The 24513-nt window shown below is 41.2% G+C and overlaps 1 protein-coding gene across 1 annotated transcript in view; it reads left to right on the forward strand.

Annotated features, from left to right (window-relative positions):
* Positions 1-24513, forward strand: part of LOC141165727 (dynein axonemal heavy chain 3-like) — a 2796342-nt gene that overhangs the window by 1227859 nt on the left and 1543970 nt on the right. Inside the window, exons 33-34 of the mRNA XM_073651577.1 lie at positions 6008-6172; positions 15095-15317. Of these exons, the coding sequence (XP_073507678.1) occupies positions 6008-6172; positions 15095-15317 (388 nt within the window). The remainder of the gene's footprint in view (positions 1-6007; positions 6173-15094; positions 15318-24513) is intronic.

Genomic DNA, 24513 nt, shown 5'->3' on the forward strand with positions numbered 1-24513 from the left:
AAATGAGCTCTCATCACTACAGAAATTCCAGGCATGTGGACACTAAATGTGGTTTATATATCAGTAGAGTAAAATCCCGTTTGATAAATGTTTTGATAAAAGCGCTGGATGGGCTGAAACGTCTTCTGCGGTTGCTGATTAAAAGAAGAACAGAAAACATATGTGAGTGACGGGATTTTACTCTACTGATGCAAATTCTGATTTTCCACGTGAACCACCTTTCCCATAATGGAGTACCGACCATTTTTACTGGTTTTGTACTAAATGTGGTTTAGGCACACTGGGGCTAAGAAGAGAGGAAAGCATTTTGATCTGGGAGTGCAAAATTTGTTGGACATCTTTTGGGGGGTGATGAGCCATAGCGTTTTTCCAGAGCCTTTGTATTACCAGTAATGTGGAAGCCCTCTATAATTCAATTGACAGATGATGGACCTGAGTGGGGACTTACTTTTTTGCGGATTGAGTTAAAACTTTTATTGGAAATATTTACTGTACATAACGTTTTGGATCACATTTGTCCTGTGCTCTGCACTGAGCACTTACATCAAGGTTTCATCTAAATTTCCAAATGAGGTGATTTAGATGAAACCCAATCACTATAATGAGGCAGCAGAGTTACTCTGTACTCCATCTGGCCTTTGTTCATAAGTGTCCTTATTTTCAAAAGTGCACAAAACTGTGGCTGACCACACTTTTATCCATGCTTAAAAAGATGGACACTGCCGGATCATAGGCCAGGCGGCATCCACAGTGTCTCCATATTTCTCATTATAGGAAATCTGCAAGTATTTCAGAGATTTACAAAGAAACCCTGGTGTAAGCGCTCAGAGTAGAGGGAAGGATAAATGTGAGCCAAACCTTAATGCGATCTTTGGGAGTAAGTGTTAGGCATCGGTCTGGTGCTGGATTCGAAATGGGTCCAGAATCTTCAGCAGTCTCCTATTTTGGTCCAGCCAGGACTGATGCTGCTCAGTATCGTCGTCAGCCCCAACACCTACCTGGTCCACGAGATGTGCAGATTGTCTCCCAGGTATTTGTGCCTAGCAATGTTAAACATAGGTTGCAGAGGGAGACAGGGCTTTTGGAGTCAGTCCAGGATTCGCCGCACTGAGCATGCCCGTGACCTGGCGGATCGTGATTGGTGGTTTGGCACCCACCTGACCCGTTGACCTGGCACCGCCTGATTGGTCGACGGGTAGTGTCACCAATGGCGCGTCGGTGGGCAGGGCTTAGTCTTTAAAAGGCCCGCCCACAAACATGGCAGCGCGCTCTGATCATTGAGCAGTGATGCTGGTGTGTGGACGACTCTGGTCCACGTGTAGTTTCCGCTAGGCAGGTTAGCTCCATTGAGGCAGGTAGCTTCGTCTAGCAGTCTGGCTCAGCCAAAGGGGTCGCCTAACACCCCGAGCAGCCTGCAGATGTCCTGTTCACAGCTATCGTCTGTCAGACACATGGAGTAATACCCTGCAGTCCGGTAGCTCGCCGGCTGGAGGCACGAGTACCCGTCGGCGCAGTCACACACGTATCCTAGCGCCGCCAGTGTAGTCCCTGTGTAGTTAACAGAACTACAGATAGGCGGAGAAAAACTATCTCTCGTGCTGCTAATGGAGATAGAGCGAACCGCTATACCCGTTCCTGTGTGCAGTAACAGGGAAGGGTCTATCATTTAAGTTGGTTACTTTACTTTCCACCCGGAAAGTGTTCGGCAGCAGTCCTCCAGGCTGCATCGCGGACCCCGGGGTCGGTTGCGTTCCATTATAATAAAGTTGTCTGCAACCGCCCTCCTAACAGTATCAGAGCTCTAGGGTCTTGCCGAACATGGCCGACAACCAGCAACTACAGTGTTACATACAGCAACTGGAGACTAGACTTAGGTCTCTGGAACAAGCTCCGGCCACTGATATCACTGCAGTAGCTATCCAGGCTGCTTCGCAAGCAGCCAATCTGGTCAACTCGGCTGCGATAAATGCTGCGACAGCAGCAACTGCCCCATTACCCCGTTTTGCTCTCCCGGAAAAATTTTCTGGGGACAGTAAATCCTGCAGGGGTTTTATTAATTTATGCTCCATTCACTTGGAGATGATGGTGGCACGGTTCCCCTCCAAAAGAGCCAAAGTGGGATATGTCATCTCATTACGCTCCCACAGAGCTCTGGAGTGGGCTACTCCCCTGTGGGAGCGCAATGACCCCGTAGTGACTAATGCGGGTCTCTTTCTCAGAGTCTTAAAAAGTGTATTCCTCAGGTCACGCATGATACAGCTCTTAAGCTTCTTGCGTTGATTCAGGGTTTGACCACCGCCAGCCACTATGCCATCCAGTTTAGAACCCTAGCTGCAGAACTGGATTGGTCTGAGTGGTCGCTTATCCCGGTGTTCTGGAAGGGTTTGGCTGGTCATGTTAAAAATGCTCTATCTACCAGAGAAATCCCAACCTCCCTGGAGGAGTTAATATCTCTCGCTAACCGTATAGACTTGCATCATGCGGAACACAAGTTAGAGCTGGAGGTCACCAGACCTCAGTATCAGTTGGCACCTTCCTTCTCTAGACCCATTTCCAAACCCGAGACTCCCGACCCGAAGCCTGAGGCTATGGATGTATCTCGAACGGAGTCTAACTCTTCTCGTTCCCGACCTGCTCATCTCTTGGAGTCTCCCGTTAATAAGGGTTCCAAGCAGTCGGGTAAACGAGTTGGTCTTACCACCGTTGGAGGAGGTGTATTAAATTCTGGAACTTCTTCCTTCAAATTATTATATAATGTGTCATTGTCCTTTGGTACATCTGCAGTTACTGCCAAGGCGTGGGTGGACTCTGGTGCTGTTGGCAATTTTTTATCATCTACGTTTGCCCAGAGGCATGCCATCCCTTTAGAGTTACTGTCAAGACCCATGAACATTAATGTTGTCAATGGTTCACTCCTGGACGCGCAAATCACCCACCAGTCGATTCCCCTCACCATGTCATTTCCTCAGGGCCACCTGGAGGTCATCTTATTTCTTATTATTCCCGGTCGATTAGACGAGGTGTTATTGGGTCTCCCCTGGTTACGTTGTCATACTCCACATATTGACTGGAATACGGGGGAAATTTCTTCCTGGAGTGAGAATTGTGCGTCTCAGTGTATGGTCGCAGTCACACGGAGGGTAGTCTCTGATCCCTCTACCGTTGCGGCTTCCGGTACAGATTCTTTGTTTGTCCCCAGGACCCGGGTCTTGTCAGACTATGTCAAAAGGAACTCTCAGGTAGAGAGGGTGGCTGCTGTGTCCTCTAACCAGGTTCCATCGAGGAGGACGTTTGTTTCCCCTAATCTACAGAATATGGTGATCTCCTGGGCTCATGCCCCTAAGATTGGAGCTCATCTGGGGATCAAACGTACCACAAAGTCCCTTCAGCGGTCCTATTGGTGGCCCCGGTGGAGCCAGGATGTTAAGGACTTTGTCCTCGCGTGTCCCGTCTGTGCGGGAGATAAATCTGTCCGCCAAAGTCTGGCGGGTCTTCCCCATCTGTCACCCGTGACAGACTCCACACATAGAGAGTCGGTTGTCACTTTTCGTCGTCCTGCTCCCGTATTCTATCCAGGCGACAGAGTGTGGCTCACGGCTCGTAATACTAAAGTACGCGGGGAATCTGCGAGGTTTGCCCCCGCTTTAAAAAAGGGTACCCTGTACATCGGATGGGTTACGGTTCTGTGAATCCCCTCTGTGACCCGGTGGACCACATTTTTGCCCCCCTGCTCATCGAGGAAAATCAGCATCAAGTGGAGGGGGATATTAGAAGGGAGGATAATGTTAGGCGTTGGTCTTGTGCTGGATTTCGAAATGGGTCCAGAATCTTCTGTGGTTTCCCATCTCGGTCCAGCCAGGGCTGATGCTGCTCAGCATCATCATCAGCCCCAACACCTAGCTGGTCCACGAATTGTGCAGATTGTCTCCTGGGTATTTGTGCCTAGCAATGTTAAACATAGGTTGCAGAGGGAGACAGGGCTTTTGGAGTCTAAGTCCAGGATTCGCCGCACTGAGCATGCCCGTGACCTGGCGGATCGTGATTGGTGGTTTGGCACCCACCTGACCCGGTGATCTGGCACCGCCTGATTGGTCGACGGGTAGCGTCACCAATGGCGTGTCGGTGGGCAGGGCTTAGTCTTTAAAAGGCCCGCCCACAAACATGGCGGCGCGCTCTGATCATTGACAGTGATGCTGGTGTGTGGACGACTCTGTTCCACGTGTAGTTTCCGCTAGGCAGGTTAGCTCCATTGAGGCAGGTAGCTTCATCTAGCAGTCTGGCTCAGCCAAAGGGGTCGCCTAACACCCCGGCAGCCTGCAGACGTCCTGTTCACGGCTATCGTCTGTCAGACACGTGGAGTAATACCCTGCAGTCCGGTAGCACGCCGGCTGGAGGCACGAGTACCCGTCGGCGTAGTCACACACGCATCCTAGCGCCGCCAGTGTAGTCCCTGTGTAGTTAACAGAACTACAGATAGTTTTTCTCCGCCTATCTCCCGTGCTGCTAATGGAGATAGAGCGAACCGCTATACCCGGTCCTGTGTGCAGTAACACGGAAGGGTCTATCATTTAAGTTGGTTACTTTACTTTCCACCCGGAAAGTGTTCGGCAGCAGTCCTCCAGGCTGCATCGCGGACCCCGGGGTCGGTTGCGTTCCATTAAAATAAAGTTGTCTGCAACCGCCCTCCTAACAGTAAGAATGAACAAATCATAAGCATGTGAAGAATTTGTTTTTTTTACTTTTTACATCATTCCTCATACAGTATTCATGATTAGACTGCTTTATTCTTTCGGTCGGTGCAATTACAGCCATACCAGATTTATATTGTTTTTTTATGTTTGACTACATACTAAAATATACTTTTTTTTGCAAAAACAAGTTTTTGCATCACCTTATTTTGAGAGCTATAATTTTTCAATATTTCTGCCAAAAGAGTTACGAGAGGGCTTATTTTTTGTGGGACGAGCTGCTGTTTTTATTGGTTCCATTTTTGGGTGCATAAAATGTATTGATCGTTTTTTACAGAGATTTTTGTCAGGCAGGAGGAACCAAAATCAGCAATTCAGAAATTGTTTATGGGTGTTTTTTATGCAGTTCACCGTGTGGTAAAAGTGATGAGACAGCTTTATTCTTCGGATCAGTATGATTACAGCGTTATCATGTTTTTCTGTTTTGCTGCTTTTACACAATAGAATCTATTTTATAGAAAAAAAGAGTTGTTTTTGCATTGCAGAATTCTGAGACCCATAGCTTATTTGTTTCTCCACTGACGGAGCTGAATGGTGGCTTGTTTTTTGCAGAAGAAGATGTTGTTTTTACATAAAGATACGTATTTAATGTATGAGTAGAATTTTTTTTCATTGTTTTAATTATTTTTTTAAATATATTTTTAATAGGTCCTTCTACGGGACTTTAAATTTAGCATTTAGGGGGCTTTGACAGCCGGGGCTTGGCTATCACGTAAATTGAACTCTTGGCAGTGATCGCGCTGGCACAGGTACTGTGCCACGCACGATCGCCATGACATTCCCATACGTTATCGATTGGGGATTCAAATCCGATCATGATGTATAGGTATGTCAAATGTCGTGAAGGGGTTAAGCACGGTTACCATCTGTTTATCCATAGGTTTATCAGGGAAGGAGGTCACTTTGACATTACTAATGCTATGTTTGCATTAAAGAGATTGACAGGGGTTAGATACAGTCCTATGAGACCTTAGAGTATTACACACATGTTTCTAGGCAATTGTAGTACCTGTGATTCATTGCAAAATTAGTCGCCACATAAATTTTGGGAAAATTCAGCAAAATTAGCACATACAAATAACAAAAGATTCAAACATCTCTATTGTCAGATGTATGATTTAAATGTATGTGTGGTATTATTACTAAATAAAAAAATGCAATATTTATATTTTATTGAAGTTGCTGCAAAGTGCATATATCTTTTCTAGGAAAATGCAGTGCTTCTAATTTTTTTTCTTTGTCTCATTTTCTATTTGCAGTTTTTATCCCATGACGTGCCACTTTTCGATAGCATCATTTCTGACCTCTTCCCAGGAGTTATTTTGCCAGCTCCTGACCATGGCAGTCTAGAAGTGTCCATCAGGGAAATCACAAAGAAAATGAATCTACAACCAGTCACTTGCTTCATCAAGAAGATAATACAAGTCAGCAAATATTTCTCTTATTTGTGTGATAGTGTTTTCTGTTGAATATATTATATCAAACTTCTCAAGGAGTAAATTTAGCATATTTAGTGTATCATACTCTTCATTACATGATATTGTTATAGACACTTGCAATATAGACATATGATATATTGTTTTTTTAGTGCAAAGTATTGTAAGTGATGCAGTTAACATCACTGAAAAAACAGTTACACCTTTTCTTAAAATATAAACTTATTAAAATAATCACAAACACATCTACTTGTTTGTATTAAGAACAGTAAAAACTATCAGCCTGGGCTCTGTGGCTCACATTAGATTGGTTAGACTGAACACATGGCAGCAAACCCTTAAGTGTGATAAATATTCGGTTTGTATGGGTCTCCCAAATATAAACAACCATGTTTCTTTTAAAGCATCTTTGAAAATAGGTAAGCTGTTTAAGGGGTTAATCTCTAGCTTACAACTTATACTTAATGGACTCAAGGTGCCCTGAGAAGGCTGCAGCATTTAAGTGATATCCATAACACATTTTTATGCCAGCACACCAGTTGGGAAAGCAGTAACAGGAGTGGAGAAGCAACAATGGTACAGGTGACTCCCTGCGCTTATTAAAAGGAATCTGTCAGCCAAAAATGACTGTTAAAACCAACTAATTGCACTAGGTATACCTGCTGTCCTCTGGTCCTTATTAATCCAGAGCTGTGAATCAAGAAAGAGGGGGTAGTCCATTACCGACATATGACATATAGTTACATCATATGTCGGATCCCTGAATTTGATGCTTGCTCAGAGGCTGAGCCTGCATCTTTTCCAGGAGATGATGGCTGTATTATTCAACCATCTATCTTTAACAGGTGCATGTGGAAGTGAGCTCCTCCTTACAGTGTCTATTTTAGGACATGATCAGGTATCAAAATCAAACATCAGAATGATGTCAGTTTGAGACTAAATACCCTGTCTGAGAACTTATTTTGATAAGTGATTCTGACAAGTGATTTTGATGAGTGATTCTGACAAGTGATTTTGATGAGTGATTCTAATGAGTGATTTTGACAAGTGACTTTTGCAACTGTAATAATAATAATAAAAAAGAACTGCTTGCTGGTGGGACTTGAACCCACAATTCTGTATCCCAAAGCCAGTGCACGAACCACTGAGCTATAAGCTCAGCTGTAAAAACTTAAAAGTTCTATTTGATTATATGATTTTCAGTGCAAACTTGTCTTAAACTCATTGGGACTAATGCACAGACTGCAAGCAAGCCAAATTCAAATGATGTTTGATTTTGATGTGTGAGTCTGATGTGTGACTTTCTTCAAACATCAGAATCACAGTGACTTTTAGTCACCCTGAGTATTTTCATGGTTGATCTCATAAGACATGAAAAGCTATCAGTTAGTATCAGTTGACTGGATAGTGCAATGGTAAGGCATCAGCCCCTGAAACTACAGTGTTAAGAGTTCAAATCCTAATAGGCAATTATGACTGTTTAGGACACAAACTACAGGGGTGTTTTACTTTTAATATCTGACACTCTGATTGTCATCCTGATGTGTTAAGAGTTTCAGACACACTGTCTATTTGCATGGTAAATTACATAGCCAAAGTATATTGGGAGGCAATAATTTACTACATATCTATTTCCAAGTGACTTTATATTTGCATAATTTCTTAAAGGGGTCTAATGATAAAATGTCTTTATTGTAAATTTTTATTTCCATACACCCAAGTTCTGGCTGCAAACTCCCAATTTACTTTTGCTATGTAATTTACCATGCAAATAAACAGCGTGTCTGAAACTCTTAACACATCAGGATGACAATCAGAGTGTCAGATATTAAAAGTAAAACACCCCTGTAGTTTGTGTGCTTAATAGACATAATAGTAAATAAAAAAAAAATCTTATTCCTATCAGGATTTGAACTCTAACACTGTAGTTTCAGAGACTGATGCCTTACCATTAAGCTACTCAGTCAAGTGATACTAACTGATTTTCTTGTCTTATGACATCAACCATGAAAATACTCAGGGTGACTAAAAGTCATTGTGATTCTGATTCTGATGTTTAAAGAAAGTCACACATCAGACTCACACATCAAAATCAAACATCATTTGAATTTGGCTTGCTTGCAGTCTGTGCATAAGTCCCAATGAGATTTAGACAAGTTTGCAATGAAAATCATATAACCAAATAGAACTCCTAGGTTTTCACAACTGAATTTATAGCTCAGTGGTTAGTACACTGGCTTTGGGATACAGAATTTTGGGTTCAAGTTCCATCAGCGAACAGTTTCTTTTTTTATATTATTTTTACAGTTGTAAACGTCACTTGTCAAAGCAACTTGTCAGAATCACTCGTCAGAATCACTCGTCAGAATCACTCGTCAGAATCACTCGTCAGAATCAGTTCTCAGACAGGGTATCTATCCTCAAACTGACCTCATTCTGATGTTTAATTTTGATATCTGATCATGTCCTAAAATGAACACTGTAGCGCTTGCAGCTGTTAATTTGTTAAATGCCGCTGTCAATCTGCAGCATACATTTACAGCATGCTTCCCGGGGGTGTGGTGTTTTAACTGCTCATGGGCTTGCCCATGACATAATCACAAGGCACCTTTAGGTTACCTTGATAGCCCTCCAAGCCTGTCATATGTACTATGATATTGCTGTGTATAGCATAAGCAATCAGATGATTGCAGTTTCAAGTCCCCAAAGGGGAGTATAAAATAAAGTGTGAAGTAAAATTTTTTTTTACAAAAATAAGAAAAAATAGTTTGAATCACCCAACTTTACCCCTTTAAAACATTAATAAATAAAAAATATACATATGTGATATCTCTACATCCATAAAACTCTGATCTATCAAAATGTGAAATTAATTAACCCAATTGGTAAATGAAGCAAAATGCCAAAACTGTGCTTTTTTAGCCTTCGTATCAAAGCAAGAAAATGTAAAAAAAGAGGTCATAAAAACATTATAGCTACCTGGAAATGGTATAAATATTTTGGCTGAGGGCACAGAAACAAGCTCTCAAACAACTTTTTTACCTGAAAATGGAAAACGTTACAGGTCTCTTAACAGCTAATTTTTTTTTCTTTTTTTACAAATTTCCAATTGTTTTTTTACCACTTAAAAAAACACTATGCATGTTCTGTATTAACATAATCATACTGACCTGGAGGCAGGGCTGCTTTTAGACAAATTGGTGCTCTGGGCAAAATTCAAAGACTGGCCCCAATCCTGAAATATTCCAACACTGTTAAGGTAGGTTCACACGAACGTATAAAAAATCATTCAGTTTCATCTGATTTTTTTCACGCACCCATAGATTTCAATGGGTGAGTGTCATCCGATTTACAGTAGAAACTAGCGCAAGCAGCGATTTTTTTATCACATGCAATTTTGGTTGGGAAAAATAATCTCTCATCTGAACTGCCCCATTGAATAACATTGGTCAAGTGCTGTCCCTAACAGTTAAAGAATAGAAAACATTGACACAATTGCTGTCTTTTTGTATATCCAAACAGCAAAATAAAAAGTGATAAAAAAAAGCTTTTTGCAAAACACTACAAAAATGCTGAAAGAATTGATAAGCTGTAGATTTATTTTTTAAAATGTCTTCTGAACTGCGTTTGTGTCTGGTTGGTATACTGGGATAGTTTGGCATAGTATAGGAGACTGCACTATTACGTACAATAGTATATAAAGCCAAGTTCACACTGTTTTTTGTTTCTGAAAGTGTCCACTTTTCTGAGGCTGTTGGAACAGATGGACACTTTCAGAAAAAAAAATCACACATGGAGTTTATTTGAACTTCATTCCTGTCAATGCTGTCTATGGCTCCATAGGGATTCAGGCAGAAATCACCTGAAGCACTGCAGAAATAAAGTGTGAACAAGCCTGAATGTAAAACACATACATTATACATGAACTTTGCTTACAGTTGGACCCTAATGGTGATATTATAATTATAGCACTATGTATACAAAAAACATAGATACACTATACATGCACACACATATTTTATATATACTTTATACTGCATGTGTGAATAGATATTGACAGTGGCATGTGACATGTAAAATTTGGGCACCCTTGGTCAAAATTAGTTATTGTGAACAGTAAAGCAAGTTGAAGATGAAATGATCTCTAAAAGGCCTAAAGTTAAAGATGACACATTTCCTTTGTGTTTTAGGCAAAAAAATATATATTGTCATTTTTTACATTTTAAAAATTCTTAAAAGGAAAATGGGCCAATGCAAAAGTTTGGGCACATTTGGAGATTTGTGCGCTCAGATAACTTTGACCAAGGTTTCAGACTTTAATTAGCCTGTCAGGGTTAGGAAAGGCCAGGTGATGAAAATTTCCCAGCTTTATTAAAACCCAGCCTCCTCTAACCTTGTGCCAAAATATAGCAGCCATGGGTTCTTCTAAGCAGCTGCCTAGCACTCTGAAAATGAAAATGGTGGAGGCCCACAAAGCAGGAGAAGGCTATAAGAAGATATCAAAGCATTTTCAAATTGCCCTTTCCTCGCTTTAAATTGTAATTAAGATATGTCAGTTAACAGGAACAGTGGAGGTGAAAATAAGGCCTGGAAGACCAAGCAAAATTTCAGTTAGAGCTGCTCTTAGGATTGCTAGAGAGGCAAATCAGAACCCCAGCTTAACTGCAGAAGACCTTCAGAAAGATTTAGCAGACTCTGGAGTTGTAGTACATTGTTCTACTGTTCAGAGACACCTGCACAAATATGGCCTTCATGGAGGAGTCATCAGAAGAGTACATCTCCTGCATCCTCACCATAAAATTCAGCATCAGAAGTATGCAAAAGAACATCTAAACAAGCCTGATGCATTTTGGAAACAAGTCCTGTGGACCGATGAGGTTAAAATATAACTTTTTGGCCACAATGATCAAAGTTCTGTGTGGAGAAAAAATGACACAGAATTTCAGGAAAAGTATATCTCGCCAACCATTTAGCATGGCTGTAGATCAATCATGGTTTGATGTTGTGTTGCTACCAATGGCATGAGGAACATTTCACGGGTAGAGGGAAGAATGGATTCAATTAAATTTCAACAAATTCCTGATGCAAACATAGCATCATCTGTAAAAAAAAAAAAAAGCTGAAGTTGAAAGGAGGATGGCTTCTACAAATGGATAATGATCCTAAGCACACATCAAAATCCACAATAGACTACCACGAAAGGCACAAGCTGAAGGTTTTACAATGGAACTCACAGTTTGACCAGAGGTGCCCAAACTTTTACATGCCACTGTATGTGGAATACTACAGTTTTCTTTACAAAATAATCTTCAGTCATAATGAAGAGATGAGTGATTATTTTACACATTTATTCCACCACCAACTTGTAAATTGTTCAAATCAAAATGTAAAAAATTGCAGTCATGAGAAGTTATCTTTGGTTATTTTGCATTCCCCAGACATGACTGTGGTGTTAGTATTAGTATGATTTGAGGCTTCCTATGGTGAATCTTTAAATTGCAACATGCAGATTTTAATGAATTATTTTTATTCATTTCAAAAGTAAAACTGAACAAATTGATCTACCCATCTAATTATGTTGACGTTATTACATTTCAATACAATTTTACTTTTCATCATTACCCCTTATGACCTCCTGGAATATGTATTTCAGACATACAGACAATTTTTTTCTAGATTCGCTTTTCTGCAAGACTAGAAAGGTGTAATAAGGTAGACTGTGCAGAAATGAAATAAAACTGCAACTTTAAAGTCATTTAGATGAGGTTAGGTAGAATACTATTTAAAAAATATTCTCTTTTCTCTTGATGGAAACAATTTACTGTACTTTAGGCATGTAAAAATTAATGATTCACAACTATTGCATTAATGTCTAGAGGAGAGTAAAAAATGTACTTATTTTATCAATTTAAGCTTGTAAATGGAATTAAATGAGTTATACACCTCCTGTTCCTGATAATGATTATTGTACAAGCAAGAAAATACTGCAGCACTCTGTAAGCGCTAAGACGTATGCAAACATTAAATATATGAAATTTGAACTGTATTACTGCTATACGGAGTGTATTTATAAAAATGAAGGTACTTAACGCATTAATTGGCCAATTGATGAGAGCCCATAATCCACAACAAGGCGACCTTTCTTTGATGGGACCCTAAACCTAATATTAATCAAACATCCCCCTCCAGGGCTAAAAGGCTACAAATTGAAAGAGCAGGTATGAACCAGAATTAATTAAAAACAGCCTTAAGCTGATGGGAGGATTGCTTATCAGAAAAGAAGGCAGTTAAAATCTCCAATTTTATACTACAAAAAAAACCGAAAAACTGACTAATGGACTAAGGCTGTTCTGAATTAATTCTAGATCCTACCTGACCTTTAAATTTATGGTCTTTTAGCTTGTGAGAGGCATGATTGATAAATATTAGATTTAGAATCTCATCAAAGAAAATCCGCCTTGTCATGTCTGATGTGCTCTCATAATTTAGACAATTTATGCACTAAGTGTCTTCATTTTTATATGTATATGCTATATAGCAGTAATTCAGTTCAAATTTCATATATTCAATGTTTGCATACATCTTGGCACTTAGCATGTGCCACTGTATTCTTTTGCTTGTATTTTATGCAGTCAGTTGCTTGCAACTTGCTTTATTCTATTCGGAGGTGCTGGTGTGGCACCCCAGGGGTCTGGTTACCACAGTAATAGAAATATTACGTCTGAGAGCAAGTGGGAGGTTTCTCTGGTCAGGAGCCCTAAGCATGCAACACCGCCCGCCCAGACCTGGGAGGGGAGGAATCTGCCCTTATAAACTGGGTCTGGGGCGGGATTAGTCAGTCAGAGCCTGGAGACAGTTCCAGACACAGGGAAAGTGTCAGCAAGGAGCTCTGTAGAAGCAGGAGCGAGTGCCAGGGGCTGGAAGCTAGATAGCTTGCCCTGGCTGAAGACATTAAGACCAGACACGGAGTCCGAGGCTGTGGGGACATCCAGGTCCAGCAGCAGAATCCAAAAGGCAGGGGATTCCATGTCCTCTGGCCAGAGAAGCCCAGAGGCACGGTCACAAGCAAGGGACCAGCACCGCCATCGTGAAGCGGAGGCTAACAGAAGGCCCCAAGTCACCGGCCGTACGGGTGAGCACCAAACGGTATACTCAGGGACATGGGCTACTTCTACCCGCACACAGCAAGGTAGCCAGGAAAGAGTACAGATAGATGGGGAGGCCTAAAACTCCACCTGGCCAGGGGAGATCCTGCTAGCTCTCAGACTGACCAGGCCTCTACTGCTAGCCAGTACTCCCGGGAGGGTCTGCTTTATAACATCAGTAAAGACCCTGAACTGCACTACACGGACTCTGAGTTATTCCTGCTGGGCTCGTGCACCATCACTCCCATCATCCACTCTAACTGCCCTGAGGCTATAGTCATCCCGTTCTTAGCTGCACACACAACACCGGCCTCAGCGGTCTGCCTTGCAGCCGCGGTCCCCACTGACTGCAATCCACGGGTGGCGTAGTCGGACTATTATCTCACTAATAAGACTGCCACTGAATTGACCACCCTGGGCACGGACCGGGTCAGCGCCACGGAGACTACATCCCCCAGCGATCCGGCTCCGGGTATTCCCTGCACAACACAGGCCCAGGGGGTGCGTCACTGGTCAGCTTTTGTTTTTTTTCTCTGATAATGATTATTAGATGTAAGACTATATTGATTATTATTGCTTTGGGGTGGCATTATGTAGTATTATTGGTTGGTCATTTCATGGCATGTTAATATGGTGATTCATCATGCTCTTATCAGTTATTAGTTTGTTTATAAAATTTGGTGAGGACTACACAAATGTTGTTTAAACCACGGAGGTGAAGTTTAATCAGTGTCCTGTGGAATAAAGATCAATGTAGCATGACATATAACAGCATGATAAGTGGTGGATGGGGGGCAGACAATTTAAGAAGTGCAAAGGGATTTTGGCAGTGATTAGTTTTACTATTTAATTCAAGATGGATCAGAATATTGCTGTGAATGGACCTTTAAATAAAGATGCAAGTGACAAGAGAAGAAGTCAATTGACTACAAAGGAATCTTTCTGTTTTCCCTCGTAGTGTTCTGTTATTTTACTTGAAAAAGCTTGGTATATTCTGTTATTAGGATATTATCATCTACTCTAAACTGCTTACACACAGTTTGTTTTTCCTTATTTTTTTGTGCATTCTGGAAAAATAATGTTACCTGTCATTTCATAAAGACCTTATATTCCACAATACTTTAAGTTTTCAACAACCAGAAATAATTTATTTTATATTTTAGTCATTTCTAAAGAAAATTGTTGTCTTCTGTAAGACCATAGATGTGTAACTAATCATACAGTACATCTATAGTAAAGGAGATAAAAATAAAAGTGGGCTTAACAATTCAAAGTAATTGTATCCATCAATAGCTGATTGCAGGAAGCCCAATCGGAAACAGCATTTGCAACCAAGACCCCCATGACCCTACTATAGCCAATTAGTGTAGCTACTGTAAAAGGAAAACTGTGTTATTGTTAGATTATATGTAATTGTCTCTACTCCAGTGACACAAGTTCACAGTTCCACTGAAGATCTCATATGGTGTTGAGTTTTTGTTCAGTGGGATGGAAAGATAGGTTTTATGCAGGGGGGGTATTTAGCATTGGGGAGAGAAGAAGGTGGTAATATAATTAAGGAGTTGAAAAAGTGAGGTTAGCTGGTTTCTGAATATTTCGAGTTGCATATTAGTAAAATAGCAAAAACTTGAAATGACAAAAGAAAATTATGTCTTTAATGGATGTTCTTATGTTTTCAATGTTTATGTATGCACAATCAAATCCAATGTATGGTGCATATACGGTACATAGCAGTAAAGGTAAAAACATTTCCTTTTCTTTACAGATATATGAAATGATGTTGGTTCGACATGGATTTATGTTGATTGGAAGCCCACTTGGGGGAAAAACCTCAGCACTTAAAGTCCTTGCTGCAGTACTAAAAGACTTGGAAGCAAACGGACTAATGGATGAACATGGAGTCGATTATATTTTTATAAATCCAAAAGCTATTACAATAGGACAGTTATATGGCAGTTTTGATCCAGTGTCACGTGAGTGGATTGATGGTAGGTCTACACCAGTATTGATAATAGAAAATGTTACTACAATTGATCTCTATGCACTGGCATAACTTTAAGCTCATGGTATTATAGATGAGAGAATACATTCACATGAACCAGGTCTTACAGACAGGCCAGTATTTTGTGGCTACTGGAAGAGAGCCCTGCTAATCGGCTCCTACGTTCTGCTTCTGTTTTGCTTAGCTAGCCTGGTGTGACATTGTGTGTGTGTCACACCGCAGCCATGATGTCACACGAGGTCCACTAATGAAAGAAGGGCTGTGAATGAAATCAAGTAGGATGTGGTTCTCAGAGCTCCCGTGAAGCAGCCACCGAATAAGATATGGCAGCTGGATCTGGGTCCTGCAAATCGATTCGCTCATCTGTGATAAGTACTGTAAGTTTCATATGAACTGAAGTGCTAAGATTGAAAAAAAATCACACATATATATATACTGTATATATAGATATATACTGTATATATAGATATATATGCACACGCAGGGGTGGATTAAGAGTAGCAAGGGCCCCGGGCAGTTTAGACGGCATGGGCCCCCCCACACACACACACACCTGATGTATCACATGACTTGTCACATGATCCCCCTTGGATAGATCATGTGATAGTTCATGTGAAATTAATTCTGCACAATATTAATATATTAATTATAATTATTTTTTTATATTAATTGTATGACTTAATATTGAGCACAATTAAGTATGCTGACATCCCCCTTATGTATGTAGGGTCTCATACTGTATAATATGAGCTTTCACATCCTCCTATACACAGCAGGAGGCCGCACGGCGCCCCCCCCTTGCAGCCGGAGGCCGCACGGCGCCCCCCCAGATACAGCCGGGGGCAGCACGGCGCCCCCCCCAGATACAGCCGGGGGCCGCACAGCGCCCCCCCCAGATACAGCAGGAGGCCGCACACACACAAACAAACATATACAGACATATACAAAGACAAATACATACACGCATAGGCTGCGTGCCCACTGTGCGTTTTTCAAGCGTTTTTGCCACGGAATTTCCGCAGCGAAAACGCTGAAAAAACACTTGGTAATACGTTCCCCATGGTCTCCAATGATAATCCGCATGTGCTGTGCACATGCTGCGGAAATTTCCAATGCGGATTATCACTGCAGAAAAAAACGCAACATGTCCATTAATTTTGCGGACATGCAGCGTAATTGCCGCCATTGACTTGCATTGAATCGCTTAATATCCGCATGACTACATGGGCACATGCGGATATTAAGCGATTCAATGTGCGGATGGTACCCGGGTTTTGAGAAGAGGAGGCTCTCATCCAGACCCGGGTACCACAGTACCTGTAAAAAAAAGAATTTAAAATAAAAAAAAATAAAGATTATACTTACCTTCCGATGGCCCCCGGTCTCCTCAGCGATACGTCCGGTCTGTTGTATGCGTCGCGGTGGTGTGAAAGGACCTGCCATGACGTCATTTAGTCATGTGACAGGTCACAAGACAGCTGACATCGGCTGTCGCGTGACCTGTCACATGACTAAATGACGTCATGAAAGGTCATTTCACACCACCGTGAGCCGCCCAACACACCGGACGCATCGCTGAGGAGACTGGGGGCCATCGGAAGGTGAGTATAATCTTTATTTTTTACCATTCTTATTCTTTTTTTTTTAACTATTACTTGGTCACACTATATATGCCGGTTGCATGGATTTATATAGTGTGACCAAGTTGTCAAGCACTTTTCCAAGTGATGCTAAAATCGCTTGGAAAAGTGCTTGATAACCCGCATGCGGAAATGCATGCAAAAACGCTTAACAAACGCTTTTACCTGGCGGGAAAAACGCATGTAAAATCTGCATGCGTTTTTCCTGCCAGGGAGAAGCGGAAAAAATATGCAGTATTTCTGCATCGTGGGCACATAGCCATAAACACATTTGAAACACAAAAATGCATATAAACAGACATATCACACAATGATATCTGCACACATTGACACATCACTCACCGTCCCCCTGCTGGGCTCCAGTCGTCCAGCTCCTCTATGGTGGTAAGAAGCAGTGCAGGGCGCACTGCATGACGTCACGCTAGCAGACACTGCCGCGCACAGGGCCGTGTCTTCTAGCTGTGATGCGGCCGGGCCAGCACACGTGCGCACGCACGATATGCAGATATGCGCACACATGCACACGGTACGCAGATATGTGCACAGACACATGCATACAGGTATACGTACATATCTTCTAAACACATAAAACTGTCCTGTCCAGCAGCTCCTCATGCATGTCTCAGTGCAGGGCCGCCTGCATGTCACAGACATGGCCCTGGACCATCAGAGGGGGCCCACTCGCCGTTGGGGCCTGGGCTGCTTCTACAGCATCTGTGTAGGACCTCTGGCGCTGTTTGATTGCCGGCACTTCACCTGACATGGCCGTGCGCTGTGCGGTTGTGTCTGGTAGTAATGGCGTGGCAGGGGCAATACACAAGCACAATTATAGGCGCAGTGTCGCCCCTGCCGTGTCATTAATACCAGACACAGCTCACGGCCATGTCAGGTGAAGTGCCAGCAGTCCTGCACAGGGGAAGCAGCCCGGGCCTGATGGTCCACAAATACATAGATATAGATACATACACACACACATATTATATATATATATATATATATATATATATATATATATATATATATATATATATATATATATATATATATATATATAAACACACACACACACTGCACATGGACTTACCCTTTCTGTACATGATGCTGGTTCTTCCATCTTCTCTGTGGGGCAGCCTCCCCTCCTCTTGAGGCCCGACTGCAGAGCTCTGGTGTAATTGCAGGGCAGGAGGGGGAGAGAGGAGAGGCAACATTCAGACCCGGGTAGGGGGCAGGGAGAGCAGTGGCCATGCTGTAAGCTGGCTCTGTGCTCTGCTGGAGGCCGGAGCAGGTGGGCGGAGCCTCCTCTCCTGCACTTACACAGTCAGCAGCTGGTGAGTCATCCTCGCAGCGCCGCCCCGGGACACAGCAGAGCAGATTCCATCTTCCGACTCCCGGGCCCTCCTGTCACACATTATAATGAGGTCAATCCGGCCCCGGGCCCCATGGCAGTCCCGGGCCCCGGGCGGTAGCCCGGATTGACCTCATTATAATCCGCCTATGTGCACACGCCATGTTAGTAACATGTCACTGATTCAGGCTTTTACAATTCAATTGAATTTGTTATGTATGCTAATCCAATAAAATAGCAGAATGTTCATGATTTGCCTCAAGTCAGAAGAGCAAGCACCAAAGCTTATATTTACTTGGACTTTTAGGTGTGCTTATAAAAAGTTCTGTGTAAATAGAGGAATATAACTTTTTTATTTGATTTTGCAATAATTCTTCTCCACTTAGGTACTGTGTAAAAGACATAGAAAGAAAAAATCTTTGCAGATTGCATCCTGCTGTGTTGACCTTCACTCTAGGCAGGAAGAATGTGCTTAAAAATTATCAAGCAATTTCATGCCTTAATTTGAGTTTTTCAGATTGTGCCGCAGGCCACTGTAATTGGAGTTATTCCAAGATTCAGTCTTATACCGAATGAGAGTCTGCAACTCATGCCTGACAATATTTCTCTCCTTAGTTGCGCTTGTTCGTAGATACTTTATGTAATACTTCCAGCTGTTTTATGGATTCAATCAAAAATGTAAAAATTGTTTGCTCAGTAATAATATTTTAAACTATGAAAGAAGCATTAATGGAACATGTATAGGGCCTGCCCTTAACCCCATATATTAGAACCTCACAGTATATGATTTGTGCTGCAGCCATTGGCAAAGTGAATAGCATGTATGAAAATGTTTATGGCATACTAGAATAAAAGGACAACTAAGCAAGTGAAATGAAAAAGAAGAACTGTTCATTCAACAGTGGCCACAGATGGGTTGCCACATTGCTCTATTCATTAAATGAGAATTGCGTAATGATAGAGTTTTCCTGCTGGGTGGCAGCTGATTGCTAGAGGTCCTACAAGATTCCCCCTGATGGGTTTACTGCTTGCGAGGCATCTATCTATCTATCTATCTATCTATCTATCTATCTATCTATCTATCTATCCCATATCTATCTATCTATCTATCCCATATCTATCTATCCCATATCTATCTATCTATCCCATATCCATCTATATATCCCATATCTATCTATCTATCTATCTATCTATCTATCTATCTATCTATCTAGCTATCCCATATCTATCTGTCTATCTATCTATCTATCTATCTATCTATCTATCTATCTATCTATCTATCCCATATCTATCTATCTATCCCATATCTATATATCTATCTATCCCATATCTATCCACCCATCTATCTATCCTATATCTATATTTATATCTGTCTATCTATCTATCATATATCTATCCATCTATCTATCTATCTATCTCATATGTATCTATCTATCTCATATCTATCTATCTATCTATCTATCTATCTATCTACCTATCTATCTATCACATAGCTATCTATCTATGTAAAAAAATGGATAGAGTTATTATAGCAAAGGGTCTCGCCGTCCCTACAATCACTCTCAAAAATGTATCAGAGTATTCAGCAGGAGAGAATGATTTTAACATTAAACTAAAACATAATCTTTAATGAATGCATTAAAATACAGTAACCAGACATAACATATGAATAAAAATACTTGTGCTCAACAAAGTGACCAATGCTCAATTAAAAAATGGTTTGGTCTTACCACTCCAAAGTAATTTACACTGTGTGCGGAATTATTAGGCAAGTTGTATTTTAGAGGATTATTTTTATTATTGATCAACAACTATGTTCTCAATCAACCCAAAAGACTCATAAATATCCAAGCTTAATATTTTTGGAAGTTGGAGTGTTTTTTTTTTAGATTTGGCTATCTTAGGAGGATATCTGTTTGTGCAGGTAACTATTACTGTCCCGAATTATTAGGCACCTTAATAAAAAACAAATATAATCCCATATCACTTGTTTATTTTCACCAGGTAAACCAATATCTGTGCACAAAATTTAGAAATAAACATTTCTGACATGCAAAAACAAAAAGCAAAATAATTAGTGATCAATATAGCCACCTTTCTTTATGATGACACTCAACAGCCTTCCATCCATAGATTCTGTCAGTTGCTTGATGTTTTCGATCAACATTGCGTGCAGCAGCCACCACAGCCTCCCAGACACTGTTCCGAGAGGTGTACTCATAGAATCATAGAATGGTAGAGTTGGAAGGGACCTCCTGGGTCATCTGGTCCAACCCCCTGCTCAAAGCAGGATTCACTAGATCATCTCAGACAGTTGTCTGTCCAGCCTCTGTTTGAAGACGTCCATTGAAGGGGAACTCACCACTTCTCGTGGCAGCCTGTTCCACTCATTAATCACCCTAACTGTCAAAAAGTTTTTTCTAATATCTAATCTGTGTCTCCTCCCATTTAGTTTCATCCCATTGCTTCTAGTCTTTCCTTGTGCAAATGAGAATAAAGATGATCCTTCTACAATGTGACAGCCCTTGACATATTTGTAGACAGCTATTAAGTCTCCTCTCAGTCTTCTTTTTTGCAAGCTAAACATTCCCAAATCCTGCAACCGTTCCTCATAGGACATGGTTTGCAGACCAGTCACCATTCTGGTCGCTCTTCTCTGAACTTGCTCCAGTTTGTCTATGTCTTTTTTAAAATGTGGTGCCCAAAACTGTACACAGTATTCCAGATGAGGTCTGACCAAAGAGGAGTAAAGACCGATAATGACTTCACGTGATCTAGAATGTATGCTTCTGTTAATACATCCCAGAATTGTATTTGCCTTTTTTGCTGCTGCATCACACTGTTGACTCATGTTCAGTCTATGATCTATTAGTATACCTAAGTCTTTTTCACATGTACTGTTGCTTAGCTCTATTCCTCCCATTCTGTATATGCTTTTTTCATTTTTATTGCCCAGATGTAGTACTTTGCATTTTTCCCTGTTAAAAACCATTCTGTTGGTTGCCGCCCACTGCTCCAGTTTATTTAGGTCTTTTTGAATCCTCTCTCTCTCTTCTCTACTGTTTTCCCTCCCTGTAGATCTCACATTTTATGATGGACCACAGGTTCTCTATGGGGTTCAGATCAGGTGAACAAGGGGGCCATGTCATTATTTTTTCTTCTTTTAGACCTTTACTGGCCAGCCAAGCTGTGGAGTAGTTGCATGCATGTGATGGAACATTGTCCTGCATGAAAATCATGTTTTTTTTTTAACGACATCGACTTCTTCCTGTACCACTGCTTGAAGAATTTGTCTTCCAGAACTGGCAGTAGGTCTGGGAGTTGAGCTTCACTCCATCCTCAACCCAAAAAGGTCCCACAAGTTCATCTTGGAAAATACCAGCCCATACCAGTACCCCAACTCCACCTTGCTGGCATCTGAGTCAGAGTGGAGCTCTCTGCCCTTTACTGATCCAGCCTCTGGCCCATCCATCTGGCCCATCAAGAGTCACTCTCATTTCATCAGTCCATAAAACCTTTGAAAAATCAGTCTTAAGATATTTCTTAGCCCATTCTAGATGTTTTATCTTATGTTTCTTGTTCAAAGGTGGTCGTTTTTCAGCCTTCCTTAACTTGGCCATGTCCCTGAGTATCGCACACCTTGTGCTTTTTGATACTCCAGTAACGTTGCAGCTCTGAAATATGGCAAAACTGGTGACGAATGGCATCTTGGCAGCTTCACGCTTGATTTTCCTCAATACATAGGCAGTTATTTTGCGCCTTTTTTGGCCAACACACTTCTTGCGACCCTGTTGGCTATTTGCCATGAAACGCTTGATTGTTCAGTGATCACGCTTCAAAAGTTTGGAAATTTTAAGACTGGTGCATCCCTCTGCAAGACATCTCACAATTTTGGACTTTTCTGAGCCCGTCAAATCTCTTTTCTGACCCGTTTTGCCAAAGGAAAGGAAGTTGCCTAATAATTAAGCACACCTTGATGTCATTAGTCAACAACACTCCTCATTACAGAGATCACCAGATTTACGTAATTGGCAGTTGGCTCTCAAACCTATGCAGCTTGGAGTAGGACAACATGTATAAAAAGTATCATGTGAGCAAAATACTCATTTGCCTAATAATTCTGCACGCAGTGTAATAGGCCGGGGAACCAAGGAGTCCAAACCTCCGGAGCTAGGAAACTTGTCCAATAAGCAAGTTGAAATAAGGGGGTATTTTCATTTGATTACTCTCCCCTGTCGTGCCCTTGCACTGCTCCCACCCTTACAAGGGCAGTCCCCAAGTGTATGACTAGGTTTAATGTTCCCATCACAGCAAAGATTATGTTCTGATAAAGTTAGCAATCCCTATGCGCTTCCTCTCCCATATGGGAGATACATCAGAGGATGTAAAGATTTATATATTGTGGTTCCTGCAGTGGCAGTTCCCAAACAAATAGGGGCAACTGGCTTAGTCCCTGCTAAGTCAGAGTGGTACAGGTGCATCTCACTAAATTAGAATAACATCAAAAAGTTAATTTATTTCAGTTCTTCAATACAAAAAGTGAAACTCATATATTATATAGAGTCATTACAAACAGAGTGATCTATTTCAAGTGTTTATTTCTGTTATTGTTGCCGATTATGGCTTACAGCCAATAAAAACACAAAGTCATTATCTCAGTAAATTAGAATAATTAACAAAAAATACCTGCAAAGGCTTCCTAAGCGTATAAAAAGGTCCCTTAGTCTGTTTCAGTAGGCTCCACAATCACAGGGAAGACTGTTGAGTTGACAGATGTTCAGAAGGCAGTCATTGACACACTCCACAAGGTCCCAGAGTTCCAATTTTCATTTGGAAATCAAGGTCCCAGAGTCAGGAGGAAGAGTGGAGAGACACACAATCCAAGCTGCTTGAGGTCTAGTGTGAAGTTTCCACAATCAGTGATGTTTTGGGGAGCCATGTCATCTGCTGGTGTAGGTCCACTGTGTTTTATCAAGACCAAAATCAGCGCAGTCATCTACCAGGAAATTTTAGAGCATTTCATGCTCCAACAACCTTTTTGGAGATGGAAATTTCATTGGCACCTGTCCACACTGCCAAAAGTACCAGTACCTGGTTTAAAAACAACAGTATCACTGTGCTTGATTGACCAGCAAACTCGCCTGACCTTGACCTCATAGAGAATCTATGGGGTATTGTCAAGAGGAAGATGAGAGACACCAGACCCAACAATGCAGACAAGCTGAAGGCTGCTATCAAAGCAACCTCGGCTTCCATAACACCTCAGCAGTGTCACAGGCTGATCGCTTCCATTCCACGCCGCATTGATGCAGTAATTGATGCAAAAGTAGCCCCGACCAAGTATTGAGTGCATTTACTGAACATACATTTCAGTAGGCCAACATTTCGGATTTTAAAATCATTTTTCAAGCTGTTGTTATAAAGTATTCTAATTTACTGAGATAATGACTTTTGTGTTTTCATTGGCTGGAAGCCATAATCATCAACATTAACAGAAATAAACACGTGAAATAGATCGCTCTGTTTGTAATGACGCTATATAATGTATGAGTTTCACTTTTTGTATTGAAGAACTGAAATAAATTAACTTTTTGATGATATTCTAATTTAGTGAGATGTACCTGTATATATGTATGCACTTGTATTTTTATTCATATGTTATGTCTGTGTACGGTATTTTAATACATTCATTAAAGGTTGTGTTTTAGTTTAATGTTAAAATCATTCTCTCCTGCGGAATACTCAAAAAATGAATAGAGGCAGCATCCAGTGGATCAGATGATAAAAAAAGTGTATTTATTTCCCAATTGTGTGACATTTCAGCTGTCTCAATGCAGCCTTACTCAACCATACAGTCAAGTGGAATAGTGGGTGTATAAATACATACCTAATCATTAACATGTTTGTCAGTCGATAGACTATGCAGAATACAGTGGTGGCCAAAAGTATTGGCACCCCTGCAATTCTGTCAGATAATACTCAGTTTCTTCCTGAAAATGATTGCAATCACAAATTCTTTGGTATTATTATCTTCATTTAATTTGTCTTCAATGAAAAAACACAAAAAGAATTGTCCTAAAGCCAAATTGGATATAATTCCACACGAAACCTAAAAAAGGGGGTGGACAAAAGTATTGGCACTGTTGGAAAAATCATGTGATGCTTCTCTAATTCGTGTAATTAACAGCACTTGTAAC

The sequence above is a fragment of the Phyllobates terribilis genome, unplaced genomic scaffold, assembly GCF_046119375.1.
Source record: "Phyllobates terribilis strain yellow unplaced genomic scaffold, ASM4611937v1 Scaffold_11__3_contigs__length_659146591, whole genome shotgun sequence".
NCBI lineage: Eukaryota > Metazoa > Chordata > Amphibia > Anura > Dendrobatidae > Phyllobates > Phyllobates terribilis.